General features: G+C 45.2%; 1 protein-coding gene across 1 annotated transcript in view; it reads right to left on the bottom strand.

Moving 5' to 3' along the window:
* Positions 1–13,288, bottom strand: part of LOC125749658 (cyclin-dependent kinase 14-like) — a 99,323-nt gene extending 86,035 nt beyond the window's left edge. The window contains 2 exon segments of the mRNA XM_049027126.1: positions 10,052–10,083; positions 12,821–13,288. Of these exon segments, the coding sequence (XP_048883083.1) occupies positions 10,052–10,083; positions 12,821–12,914 (126 nt within the window). The 5' untranslated portion in view covers positions 12,915–13,288.
* Between the last annotated feature and the right edge of the window lie 701 nt (positions 13,289–13,989).

Below are 13,989 nucleotides of genomic sequence, written 5' to 3'. Positions count from 1 at the left end.
CTCCGTATTTCTGCATTTGAAAATTCCTATATGCTTTTGTCTAAACCTACCAGCGCTTATTAGTGGGATAATGTTACATTGTTTTTTATTCTGTGGAAAATGAAAGATCGATCTACTGGCCAGATTTAACAAGAATCCTGAACCTGTCCCAGCTCATATAAGTAAAACATACATAAAAGGCTGTGTCCTGTTTTGATCATGATCGATCCCCCAAGTAACTAATAAACGACTTATTTATCCTCTCATTGTTTTGCTGTGGTGAGGGTGTCATACATATGAAATTATCCCATCGCACCATCCATGCTTATTTAGCATAAAGATCCCAGTTCCGGCTATGCGGTGTGAAAGCGAAAGTGCCCAGGAACTTCAAAGGTTCCAGATCAGGACAGCCCAGGCTCAGGATCAGGTTCCGGAACTTCAGTGTGAAAGTCACGTTTGAGGGTAAAATTACTTGTCACAAGGGCTATACCCTCAAAGGTTTGCAAATTGTACCCTAACTGCAGGTAAATGTAAGTTTTAGTCTAATTTAAGGTACAGAAATGGACTCTGGGGGGGGGGCAGTAATGTTGTTTGTACCTTGGAGAACAAAACTGTACCTGGGCTGGACCCTTTATTCTGATAGTGTGATCATTATGAATCTCGCTCCTCAAAACATCAAGCAAGTGTCTTCTGAGATGTGAATCTGATTTTTTTTTTACACAAGCCCATTTCTTAAACCAGCACACAACTAGCTATGTATTCTTTTTAAAACAGTACATCCACCAGTCCATGCATGCATCCATCCATCCATACTGCTTATCCAGCACAGGGACACGCGTGCTATGAGGCGTGGGCCACACTGGTCCATCAAATAATGAGCTAAACTCCACAAATACCATCAAAGCTTGTATCAGGTTACCAGAACCACAGGTGAAAAGTTCAAGCCCAGAAAGTAAAAATCCAGGCCAAGATTTTGTTTCAACCAACCACACGGGTATAAAGGGTCACAGTCACAGTACTCCACTGGTTGGCTGAAACAAAATCTTGGTCTGGATTTTTATTGCTGGATCTGCATTATGCACCTCTGACCGGAACATTCAGCGGAGTGGCTTGATTCCATCCATCCATCCATCCAGCCAATGAACTGAGCATCATACAAGAAACGTCAAACCCTACCCTTGATGCATTAGCATACAGGAGCAGCATTGCCTCCATTGGGAAGCTCTGAGGGTTGGACCCAAGGCTGAATCAGTGCAAAAATTATGAAGGTCTTCTTTGAAAAGATGGGACAGTCGACCAGCTCTGATATGGTCCACGGTTTTGCTCTAGTTAGCAAAGTCATTCCTTGTGCCATTGGTCGCGTGTGTGTATTCATCACTGTCACTTCCTGTCTGTGACACGCGTTAACAGGCCACACGCCTTTATCATGCCTTGCTGTGAGCAGAAGTGCGGCTCATTACCTGGAAGCAATGGAGTGGCAGCTATAGTCCTAAGGTCCAACCTTCGGACCCCTCGTTTCAAGGGCTCTGAACGTACAACAGATCAGATCTTTGTACCATGACCTGGTTCCTCTATCAATGGACACCTGCATTATCTTCAGAAAAGAAATATCAATACTTCAGACTTCCATTACAATTCAAAATAAGGAGTTAATGAAGCCTGAAATTAATTTTAAAACAGCCAATCAATAAGCATTTGAAAACTAAACCAGGGCATTTGGACTGCCACTCACAGCATGGTGCAGCTACCAGGCTGATCAGTAATTGTATGGCTCACCTTCCCAGAGAATTCTGGGCCTTTTTTATGTTTGGTCACATGGGACTCATTGGAGCCGAGCAGACAAGGGGGTGTGGCTTTGACAGACGCGAGAACAAAATAGTTCCCTTGAGAGGCACTACATTCAGAGCATACCTATCAGATACCTCTGCCTACCTCTGCAGCCGTTATAAAACAGAAGTGACTTCCAAAGCTGAGAACATGAAGAACACTGAATGTGGTGTTGGGGGGGGGGGGGGTTGGGGCAGCACATCACACTGTTCAAATCATGGCTGACAGCGTGTTTGCGGCTGACGGGCTGTAGACAGCCTGAGAGATACCCACACAGCCCATTGATCACGGCAGCCAGCTCCACATCCACGCTATTTACAGAGACACTAGAAAATGTCTGTGTGGAAGAAAAAACAAATTAAAAACACTGATTTGGATTACATAAACCATTTTTATGCAAGCTCAAGGCATTCAGGGTTAGTCTGTACTTAACAATCCTAAACGATTTATCCCAAGAGCATGTAAAAGCCCAGCGGTCTGACACTCATTGGACTGCTTAACTTCAGCGGTGGCAGCAAGCTGGGGATTTGCAGAACGCGGGTGGGGGGATGTGACTCCTGCGGGGGCCCTCGTGGAGGTGCGTGACGGCCCCCACTCAAGCCAGAGTGCAGACAAAGATCCGGGACCTTTCGTCATTCCCTGGCAAAGATGTGGTGGCTTTTTTTAATCTTTCCATCTCGTAAAGTGTGGCTTACTACTGCCAGGGTGTGGGGGGGCAGGGCGGAAATAATGGAGGCCATTACGCTCTCAGAGCATATCACTCGCTGGCCCAGACACCCTAACAGGCCCTTATGGTCCTCATCATCTGCAGACCTCGAACAGCACAGCGCAGATCTATAAAAGCTCTGTGCTTCTGTCCCTAAGAGGGAATATACTGAGAAGATATGGACCCAGCTAAACCCACAGCAGGCACTGGGCCTTCTGCTCTCATTGCCTGGCCGGCCCACATCAAAGGTCTGCCGAGGGGGTGTATGTTCAGCAGTGCTAAACACACCTGCACAGAAAGTACGGCTCGCCTGGGCCCACCCCCACAGCCACTGTCACACGCACCTGGGCCCCCACCCCCACAGCCACTGTCACACGCACCTGGGCCCTTCCCATTCGCCCGTTACCACCATCTCCATTGTCACTAGGTAACTTCTGAGTGGGCCAGTTGGGAGGCTGGTGGAAGGAGTCGGCACCCTCCCCCCCTGCACTGCTTTGAATGCCTGAACCACATAATCAGCCCTGGGGGGGCGGGGGGTGGCGAGGGGGGGGAATTGGCAGCAGTTTTTAGGGGAACTGGCTGGGTCACCCCCCTGCCTGGCCCACTCCTCCCACTGTTGGGAATATTTTTCTGGGGGAGGGAATCATGGCTTGTTACATTTTTCATCCTGGGGAGGGGGAGATGGAGCAGCCTTGGACAGGGATCAGGCGGGAATAGAGAGCAGAGCAGGGCTGGATTTTAAGCCTAAATCAACAGACTCCGACACCGCTGAATCGGGAGGTGGCTGGGGAGGTATGAAGCACATGGATTACCTCGGGGGTGGGGGGGGGGGGGGTCACCCAAAGGCAAGACACTCAAAGCTAAAGTTCCCCCAGACAGGGGCTGGGGGAGCAGAACAGTGCAGGACTTTGTATGTGAAGAGAGTATTAGCAGCTGCATTAATCCTGGAAGGAAACGGCAGAAAGGGAGCCTCGCCTCAGGAGGTCGGGGACACGCCGCCAGCCTTCCTCATTTCATTCAGCTCATTTTCCCCAGGCAGGCCTCCTTCATGCTGAAATTACAGCTCTACCGCTCCGGGCATCAGCGGGGCCTGCTTGCCGATCACACAGAGCCTCTCCCAGCCCGTCAGGACATTTTTTTTATTTACTACTCAAGTTGTTTGAAGAAAGCAACCAGAGACATGCGATATCCCCCATTAGGAGGGACGCTGCAATCCTTTGTTTACATTATCGATTACCGTACGATGGAGGACGGCCAATGTGCTGATGTCTCTGTTACTCCACAGGATCTGCTGAGTGTCATTTTCATTTGTCTAGGATTGTCAATGCGAAAGAAGTTCGGGTTTTAAACAAAGGCGGCCCCCCAGTAATAATTTTTGGTTATGAGAGCAGTGCTGTTTGCGCTCATGAGCTTGCCTTGTTCCTATATGTTTCAGGAATAGACTATTCATGGCATAAAGGAGATCGTCTGAACAAGCTCTGCGTGTGTCGTGTGGGAGAGGAGTGAGCCAGCAACCGCCTGCGAGGCCACCTCTTTGGTTTTTTTAATAAAACAGCGGCATAACATTCCTAGAGCTCTTGAAACATTAAGTCGTCCATTTAGCAGCGTCTCTGGAAAAATATTCTCTCAATGGATAAAAAAAAAAAAAGTCCTGTTCGACGGAGCAGCCAGACGGCAGCTTCTGAGGAACATTCCCCAGCCATTCTGGGGCTTTCAGCTTGGGATCTTCATAAGCATCGATTGTCAAATCGCAGCACTTTTATCATATATCGCCAAGCTGATCATAGGCGTGAGTCTTAGCTCATTTCAAGCAAACAGAAATAGTTTCCCTTTGACGTGTAGATGCAACATTTTTTTTTGTAATTCTAAGAAGCATCCACCTCCCTTATCTTCCCAGTATGTACCTCTGCCCCCGGGGGTAATAATGTGATAACACTCGGCGCCGAAGGGTCATCTTGGTCTGACACCCCCTCCCCCCAAAAAACCCTTCTTACCTCTGTAGCCAGTCTCCTTATCTCTCCTTAAATTTAGCCAATCAGGAGAGCCCAGTGTAGTTGGAAAATATCAACCATGGTGCCTTCACATTTTCCCAACGTCAATAAGGAAAGGCGCTTGGGGGAATTGACCTGGCCCCTACTGGCATCTTTTCCCGACACAATCCACAGGCTTCTCCGGCCAGTCTCCGCCATGTCCTCTTGCAGACGGACTTCCAAATGCACAAGGCACGGGCACCACACAGTGAGAAGGCAGCTATAAGGACTTAGGTGAGCAGGGTGCAGCCAGAAGCACCATTGTGAAAACTAACGGGCCTTCGCTCTACCACCAAGCCCAATACCAAAAAAAATCTACTAAAATGGTTTCAGCCCCTGAATATATGGTGGAATTATCTGCACCTGCCACCTGTTCTGTTTGCCCTTGACATGAGACGTAGCCCAGCTCCAAGACGACTCTAATTACTAGTTTTCTTTGGCTTTAAGGGTTGGAATTGTACGGCTAGGCTAAGTCCAGCATGTTGGGAAGTCTGGACACGTAGATCTGCATGGATTCCCGATGGCCTCCGATGCCCCCCCAGACAGGCAGGCCCGATTGCACTCCTCCAGCCCCCCACCCTCCCATCAGATATGACCTCCACAGCCTCTCCCCTCAGACCTGCTGTGATTCCCATAAAGGCCCGAGGCTCCTCTCTTCCTCTCCTCCTCTGCTCACCATGGCACAGAGCTCAATCCTTTGTCTACAATCATCAGGTTATAGTCTCACACAACAACATTCCGCCTTATCGTTACTTGAATAAAAATCATGAAATACATTCTGAAATGTTTTACACATGATTTCTCTAAAAAGAAGTCATTTGTCTATTAAATTTCACCCACTATTGATGTCAGGATAGGTTCCAAAGGAACAAGTGCCAATAAAACAATTAATCACAACTGTATTTCGAAATTTGTTTCATCAACTGCTGTACATACGCAATATAAAAGCAGATAAATGAGAACATTTCAGATGTTCCCATTCACTTTTGTTATGCTTGTAAGTTTTTTTGAACATCTGCCCTTTGAGGAGAGTCGTCCCTTTCGGAAATATGTTGCCCGAGTAAAGCTGAGTAGATCTTCCGCTGGGTCCACAGAAAGACCGGCTTGTTCCACAGCTCACAAACGATGCTTCCCAGAAACTCCGGCTGGCAGCATCAGTTCCAGTCCTTCAAAAAGCAGTCGGAATTCCAGAATGTGCCCGTCATTAATTCATCTACTAACTCGTAATGAAGTTCTGCGGCACATAAGGTCAAGCAGGCCGGGACAAAAATAGAGAAGCGCACACCGCCGTGGAGCTCGATGGAGAAAGCTTGCGTTAACCTATAAATAAACAACCAAACCTGATCCGAATTGTACACAAATACATACACACACGCGCACACGCATTCACGCACACACAAGGCCTCCCCGATCAGAGAAGCGGCAAGAGCCTTATGAGTGCAGCATTTTGATGGCAGGATCTCCCGGTTTGAAGTGTCCCCCCACCCTAACACTTCCTGCTTATCTCAGACCCCTCACTGGACCCCAACATATTTGTAGCAGTGAATCATTCAAAACCGGGTATCTATTTTAGATGCAATTAGGCTGCCCAGTTGGTTGGCCGGCATTAAAAGACAGCAAGCTCACGGGATGCCTTATCCCCCCCTATCCTTCTGCACCCCACCCCCAGTGACAAAAGGGTCAGGAGGTCACATTCTGTCAGCGGGAAAGCATGGGATCACTGGGGCCGGTCGGCAGCTAGGAACCATAGGGGCTCAGTGCTCAGCTGGGGTCTCCATTTCAGCCACCACGCATTGCGGCCAGAGTTTGTTTGTGCGTGTGTGTGTGTGTGTGTGTGTGTGTGTGTGCGTGTGTGTGTGTCTGTGTCTGTGTGTATGTGTTTGTGTGTGCAGGTGAGGGTTATGTAAAATTACAAAAATTACTTTATACAAATCTAAAACCTAAAATAGGCAAAAGTCTTGTATATTGTCTTGTTTGATAACTTATAGTTGAGGTTATGGCTGGGTGAGGGTTAGGGTTATAATTGTTGGGATTAGGGTTATGCCTATAGAAATGAATGGAGAGTCCCAGTTATGATAGGAACACATGAACTGTGCATGTGTAGATAATGCACTGCACTCCAAACTGTGCTCCACCCTGCATTGAAGAGTTCTGCTTCTCTGGCTGTGGGCTTGTTTATTTGTTTGTCTGGCCATGTGGGGATACATTATTGCTAACTTGTGAAGTTGCGAAGCTGTGCAAACAGACGTTTAGAATGTTAAAACACGTTTTTATCAGCCTTGGATTTCAGTTTTGGGAATTTTCATCAGCTTTTGGGGTTTGGGGCTGGGGGCTGTAACTTACATCGAAACGGCAGGTTCCCTCGTGGACAGCCATGCACTACACGCACACGCATGCACATACAAGCATGTGCATGCATTCCGCACCCCGTGTTACATGCAGTGAGCGACCCGAGAGCCACCAAACTGAGCCACGCTCTGCTCACGCCTGATCTTCATGCTTCTTCCAGTTCTAGGTGCTTTAGATAGAGAGGAATTGATCAACTGTCAGGAGGAGCCCAAGACAAAGACTGTAGTTTTAGTGAGCCGTAAACCACTCACACACTCAGCACATCCCAGTACATCCCAGCACATCCCAGTACATCCCAGTGGCCCTTGTTGTGCAAAGTTGCTCTGGCTGCTGTTTCATGCTTGTTGCTCTGAGTACATGGGACTTGGAGACCACTGAGTGCGGAGTCATTTCCTTCCAAACCGTCAACACTACTAGGGAGTTCAGGCACTAAGAACCACAGAGGAATCATCCCCCGCCCCCCGTTGGAGTTTGAGGTTGGAATATTCCACTGACTCAAGATTCCAAAGCCACTTCAGTGCCAAAACAGAACTCCTTCGACATCCTACAAGACACCCTCACAGGAAGCAGTCTCTTTCTCCTCGGATTCCTCACATTTTTTCCCCTGCAGCCAACCCCATTTTTAGCAAACTGTCCAAGTCAGTTCCCATGCCTCGGAGATCTTTAAAAGGATCGGTTCACTTGGTTTCTGCAACTTAATAGGACACGCAGGTTGTGTGCTTGTCGATCAAACGATCATGCAGGGCAACACAGTCACAAGGCATGAAGTTTCCCATGAAAGAAGCCCAACACAAAAAAGCACCATAATTATATAATTGTCCTCATCAGCAAGGCTTAACACTTTTAGCAATCAGACGCATATGTGCTGTTTGAAGCCTTTGAAGGTTACAAAACAACAGCCATTTTGGCAGCAATGTAAGTGAACAGGCGTTTTTTTTTTTTTTTACGCAGAAAATGGAGTCGTTTGAAGGTACAATGCCTTTCCCCTTGCTGATTTTTCCTGAAGAGCAAAAAGAACAGCGCCATCTAGCTGTCAGGAATCGTCACAGTTTCATAACAAGTTAGCTGGGTCATGGCACATCAAAGCACACTTCAATGGTCAATTTGTTTGCCAGGGGTTCTGAAGGCATCTGGACCATGATCCTTTCATTTACTCTCCAGACCTTTATTTGATTCTAATTTGGAAGAAATTGAAAGAAACTGGAAAGCAATGATAATTACCGCATCAGTCCCTGATGACCACAGGATGGCCATAAATTGCTTATTTGCAGCAATCAGCAATCGGACACCAGAGCCAGGTGCTGATAGAAATGTAGGCGGCCATACGATCATAGCTCAAGTTAAATTTCCGAGTGCATTTTGACACTGCTGAGTAAAATAACGACAATGTGCAGGTGTTGCCAGGCGCCATTACAGGCACTTGTATACGTTATAGGGATTTTCTGCAAGGACTTTACAGAAGATAACGAAGACCCCCAAAAAAACTCAGCATCAGACACCTTTTGTCAGAGATAAGTAATGTTTGTCAAATAATGTGAATGAAAGGAGAACATTTTCAATCCCTAGTCTTTACCTAATACTGACCCCTGATCTTACCGTCCTCAAAACCAGAATTCGCAGCTACAGTTGGTTGTAAAGTTAATAACAGTAAAATCCATTAAAAGCCGCCAAGGAGATAGACACACACACGCACGCACACACACACACACACACACACACAACTGATTATAGCTGTGCTTTTAATTACTCTTTGTGGGTTCCCGTAGCATGGAAGATAGGACCAGTAATGAAGGCGTGTCACAGAGGTATTCACAGCACTTACTGAGCGAAGTGAGAGTCGGATGAGAGGTGTAACATTTAATACCATCTTAATCCCAGTGGGATTACTGCATAGCGATCTTGCTGGGATTATCTCCTATCTCATAAAAATGCATGCTGCCTTTGACCCCTCCATGGCAGACAAGACGCCCCGCCCCAAGCAAGCAAAGAGTTTGAGAGCAGGAAGACACTCTCCATTACAGTAAGGAAGATTCACTCTCTGATATAAACTGATGACATTCACTTCAGTCAGAAGTGGAAGGTTGTGGATAACTGCCCATTCGGGGTTTGGAGGCCAGGGGAACAGATAAATCAGGACCTTCAGTGGGTTCATGAAAAGGTGCCAAGTTCCGGAACCTAGTTCCTAGGTTCCAGAACCTTTTATACTTCTTGGCCATTTTCATGTGTTACTTTCCCACCAGACAACAGGATCTGTGATCCATCTCTTTTTAATGCAACCCATCCACACTGCACCTTAGATATGCTGCTGTCTCCTGCTCTCAACTGTGAAACGCACGTTTACGGTCAATGTAAATAATAACTTTAAACTCTTAGTTCACTCTTGTTTGCACAGTCTTTGGATCGGTCAGGGTTCATTTCACTACATGTTGTACTTGTTATAACTATGTATGTGACAATAAAGAATCTCGATCGAAAAAACAGCTCGTAGGTTGAAGGTAACATGTAAACTCATACGAAGCTACGCTACCACTCCAAAACAACGTTCAAAGACAAAAAGCTAAATCAAACCTCGGCCTTTTCATGGCAAAGTCAACTTCAAACTAGGGCAAAACAGAAAGCAGAGGGCAGAAAGCAGAGGGAGAACAGGAAAGGGACGTCCTGACTTCTCACAGGTTAGCTGGAAGTCAGCCCCTTTAAAAACCTCAAAATTTGCCCTCTGAGTAAGAAAACAGCAAAGCCCACTTTCCAAACAGGATAACTGGCTGCAAATGAACCGCCGAAATGACAAACTAACTGAGGTTTGAAGACCAGCTTGTGTTTAACAACAAATCCATTTTCATCATCTGCCTGCATCGCTACATCTATCCTGGAATTGGTTGGGAAAATTCCTCATTTACTTTCCTTTTATCTTTCCAGGGGCTATTCCTGCATGCCGATAAAGAGCCCTTGGTTGAAGTCCCCTGCCGAAGAGCGACTGGAAGAGACCATACCCTAATGTCTTACACAATCAGCCTCCTCTAGAGAAGGTAACCAGCAATGAATAACAATCGCGGATTGCCATACCTACACAGGCCTAGCCCCCCCCCCCCCCCCCCACATCAAAGACATTTCTTTGCATCCTCCTCATGACACCACCCCTCCCCCACCACCTTACACTTACCTCGTCGAAGCCGCTGTCCTCTTTCTTGAACGCTTGAAAAAGAAAAGAAAATGACCAAGGTCGCAGTTAAGATCAGCAAAGGATTTATAAATAAAAGCAGAGACGTCTACTGACTAACCGTCTCCTGACTATAACCATAAATAATCCGTTTGCAGAATTCAAGACCCCCCCCCCATGTCACAGATCTCAGCGTGAAGGTCTGGAGGCCAGCACATGGTACGTGAAGGATCACCGCGGGGGGGGTGCCAGCTTCGCCAATGACCTTCAGGCCTTCATGTTAGCCAACATTTACAGCGGCAACATTCGGGAAGGTCAAAAAGGATTTAATTGGAGTGTCGTTATATATTTCCAGGAAAGTGCAAAAAATGGGGCAATCACTTCACAGCTTTTATTCTATATGTAATAATTTGATTTAATATTACAAAACAAAGACCAATAGTTATGATAAAGGGCTCAGAAGAAGACTGCAAACAGCAAGCAGACCGAGTCAAGAGGTTCACTTACTGCTCAGCTAAGCTTTATAATGGCTGACGACCAAAGTGATTCTGAATGTGTTGTGCTTGGTCCAGATGTGTAACTCAAGCATCTCAGAAAAAGTCGGTTCCCTAGGATCACGAATCACTTTTTTTTGTCACATGACTAGAATGAGTGAACTAGTCAGTGAATGTCTTGGGTCAGGAGTTTCCCATCAGCAGTGCCGTACATTAAATATACATAAAATAACTGTACAACAGTTGTTTTACAGTGTCTGGCAGTTACAGAGGATGGTGCAGTAAACAAAATGACCTCCGATCTGAAGCAGTACTGGGGACAAAAGACCTTGCTAGAGATCAGAGGTCAGAGGTGAATGACCAAACTACTTAAGGAGAACAGGACAGTCACAAGTGCATAACAGCTAAGAACAAGTGCGGTATGCAAAACAGGCTTCTCGGAACCCAACAAACGTGTTTACTCTTGATGTGGTTCTGGAAGCAAAAATGGGTCCTACCCAGTACCAGCTAGATGAGCCTAAGTAGGCACTGGATGTCTGTGTTGTGGTTTGTGACACCACACATCATAGCCAAATTATGCAGACAAGGATTTGTTTTCTCCAAAACTGATTTTGAAAATGCTATATCTTTGTAATCCTAAACATGAATTCTTTATCATTGCCAAAAGGGCAACGGACTAGATGAGGGTATTTACAGGCTTTAGTTTATGCAGCGATCAAACACATGTTATACACATCTCCCTTCTATAAGCGTGTCGTTTGTCTGTAACTGCTGTCACGTGACCAGTGTCCATCCCCTTGTGTGAGATTATCTATAATCCGCCTATACGGCGTAATGATTAAGGGATCAAGCAGGTTCGTATCAAAGAAAGAAATCACTCTGCGTCCTTGAGAAAAATAATTAAGGTAAATAGCCTATAAAATACGCCTATCCTGTTGTAGAGATACGTAAAACTTAAAGCTCTAGTAATCACCCTCCCATACACACTAATTACCACCGCATTTAATACAATAAACGGGCATTTTTATCCTGCGAAAGATTTTTCCTTATATTTATGAATTAAAGAAAATGTCAACGGTTCAATGCATATTAAGGAGAATGATTTTGTTTGTTCAAACATGTACTGTCTGGCCCCAAGTAACAGCATTTCATCGGGTAATTAATTAAAACTTAGAGGAAAATTCATTATGTCTAACACCATGAAAACCTTTGCCAATAGCGTGAAATTCGTTTGAAAGAAAACTACAAACAATCATTTGTCATTCTGACATTATAATGAGAAAGTCACTCGCTTTGAGTATAATTCGTTTTTCCAATGTCATCTGTGTTTGCCATTAAAGACAAAAAAACTATTAAAAAGTAAATTTGAAGTAAATTCGTTATAAAAGAGATTTCAACTTTTGAATGACGTGATGGTTTTTGTTTAATGATCCTTGTAAGACGGACAGTGACCGAAACTGTAAGCATCTAGTCCGGAGTGAAACACTCATCCAGGCCAGTAAACGCCGTATAATCCGGCAAAACAGCACCCGCCTCGCCGCCTCCTGTGAATACCTACAGTTATGTTTCACTTCTGTTTTTATAGAATGATATAATCTTTAAAAGTAAGCTGTGAAAGATGAGTTTCGTATTTTGACAATGGGGTGGGGTCTTATTTGGGGTCTGCACAGCCTTTCGTCTTAATTTAAGTGTACTTCTGCTGTACACGTTTAACCTTTGCAATACTTGTAAAAATTCATTCGTATTTTAAAACATAAAGATGTCGATAAGATGAACCTCAAGTGCTGTGCCATTTATCAGCATTTTTACTATTAACACGCAAATGCTGCACATTTATAATCTCACTGACTACTGATTTATTATCTAAATAATAAATCTATTTTAGTCAATTAAACATTAAAAAACACATTTATTGACTTCATACTGAAATTTCTGCTGACAGCACGAATACGACAAGAATCGGAATATATCCTGGTCAATTACTTAATCCGTAGACATCTACAGTGACGCCCAGTGGTTATAATGAACTTCACTGGAAAATTCTGAAATTACAGGTACGTATTTTATAACACTGGAATTCCTTGTTCGGATATGGTTCCCAAGAGTAGTTTGTCTTTTGCTTAGTGGAAATACTTCCAGCATGCGCTCCCTTCCCATTCACATAACGAACACTGCATTTTACACATCGTGTGCGGCTTTTAACGGACCTGCCGGCGTCCTTCAGCAATCACAGGAACCAGGGTCGCCCCCCTCCCTTTCTTAAAACGGTTTCACTTACCGATGCGGCTGAAACTCTCCGACAAAGTTCTCCGCAACTTTTTCATTTTACCGATTTTTTCCGTGGGTTGCGAGGCTGGCATCAAGTCGCACATGTCGCCGTGAAAAACTGAAATGTGAGCGAATCCCTTTGGAAATGAGACACGGCGTTTTGTGTTGATATTTTTCCGTCACGCTGTCAAGCACAGGAAACGTGTTCAGGTCCGCGGTCTCACAAGTGCATTTCTATATATGATGTCGGGTAAATGTGCCCAAGGGCTTCATCTCCGGAGCGAGATCGCGCTCTCCAGCCTAGTTGCACAGTGCGGGGAAAAACCGAAAAACAAGAGAATAAAAGAGTGGCCGTGGATGGAGAGTGTAGCCACGGCTCCCACCGCTTTCTCCCCGATCGCTATGTGGATGTCACTTTTGGGATCCTCTTCTACTGGTGGAGGAGAGAGAAGAGGAAAAAGAAAATCCCCCCCCCAATAAATCCCACCCCTCGTTGCTCACGGATTGGACGAAGTGAGATAGTATAGGCGGTGATTAATCGCCGGGCCTTTCTGTCACTTTGTGTCGGCCGTCTGCTACATTTTTGGGCATCTTTCAGATAATGTGTTCACATTATTAGATAGAAAGTTTCCTACTGACAGCTGAGAGCACTTCTGGAGAGGAAATGAGTGGCATTGTAAAGGCTTTTGCCCTGATGTTCAGAATATCTGTAAAATTACTACTAGCCCTATACTAAATTGGCATAAATTACATAAAATCACTCTTTAATTTACGCATATTATGCTTAAATACTCATGGTGTGGTTGTATTTAATGGTATATCTTCGTCTGGCAAAGAGCAATTGAAGGGAAATTAGGCCTACATGTTAATTATATGGATGGGTGGACCACCCCCCTGACGGATAGCGAGATTTACTGATTGACGGACTCCGTAAAATAAACGTGTGATTTATGGATTTAGCGCTCGGAGGCTGCCGAGGGATGCGCCCCAATCCCACAGAGACCCGGCTCGTATGTCTAAATTAGCCTATTAAACATACTGGAGGTTAAGAAACACTATATATCATTTCACAACAGCGTGGATCATATCTTTATTTTAATTGTTTTACTAATAAATGTATTTGCGTCAGAATGCGTATAATCGCTTCCGTCAAAACCGGAGATTAATGATAAAATCAAA

Source organism: Brienomyrus brachyistius, chromosome 9 (genome assembly GCF_023856365.1).
Source record: "Brienomyrus brachyistius isolate T26 chromosome 9, BBRACH_0.4, whole genome shotgun sequence".
Classification (NCBI taxonomy): Eukaryota; Metazoa; Chordata; class Actinopteri; order Osteoglossiformes; family Mormyridae; genus Brienomyrus; species Brienomyrus brachyistius.
Note: the sequence above shows the minus strand (reverse complement) of the source record. Positions and strands in the feature narration are given on the sequence as shown.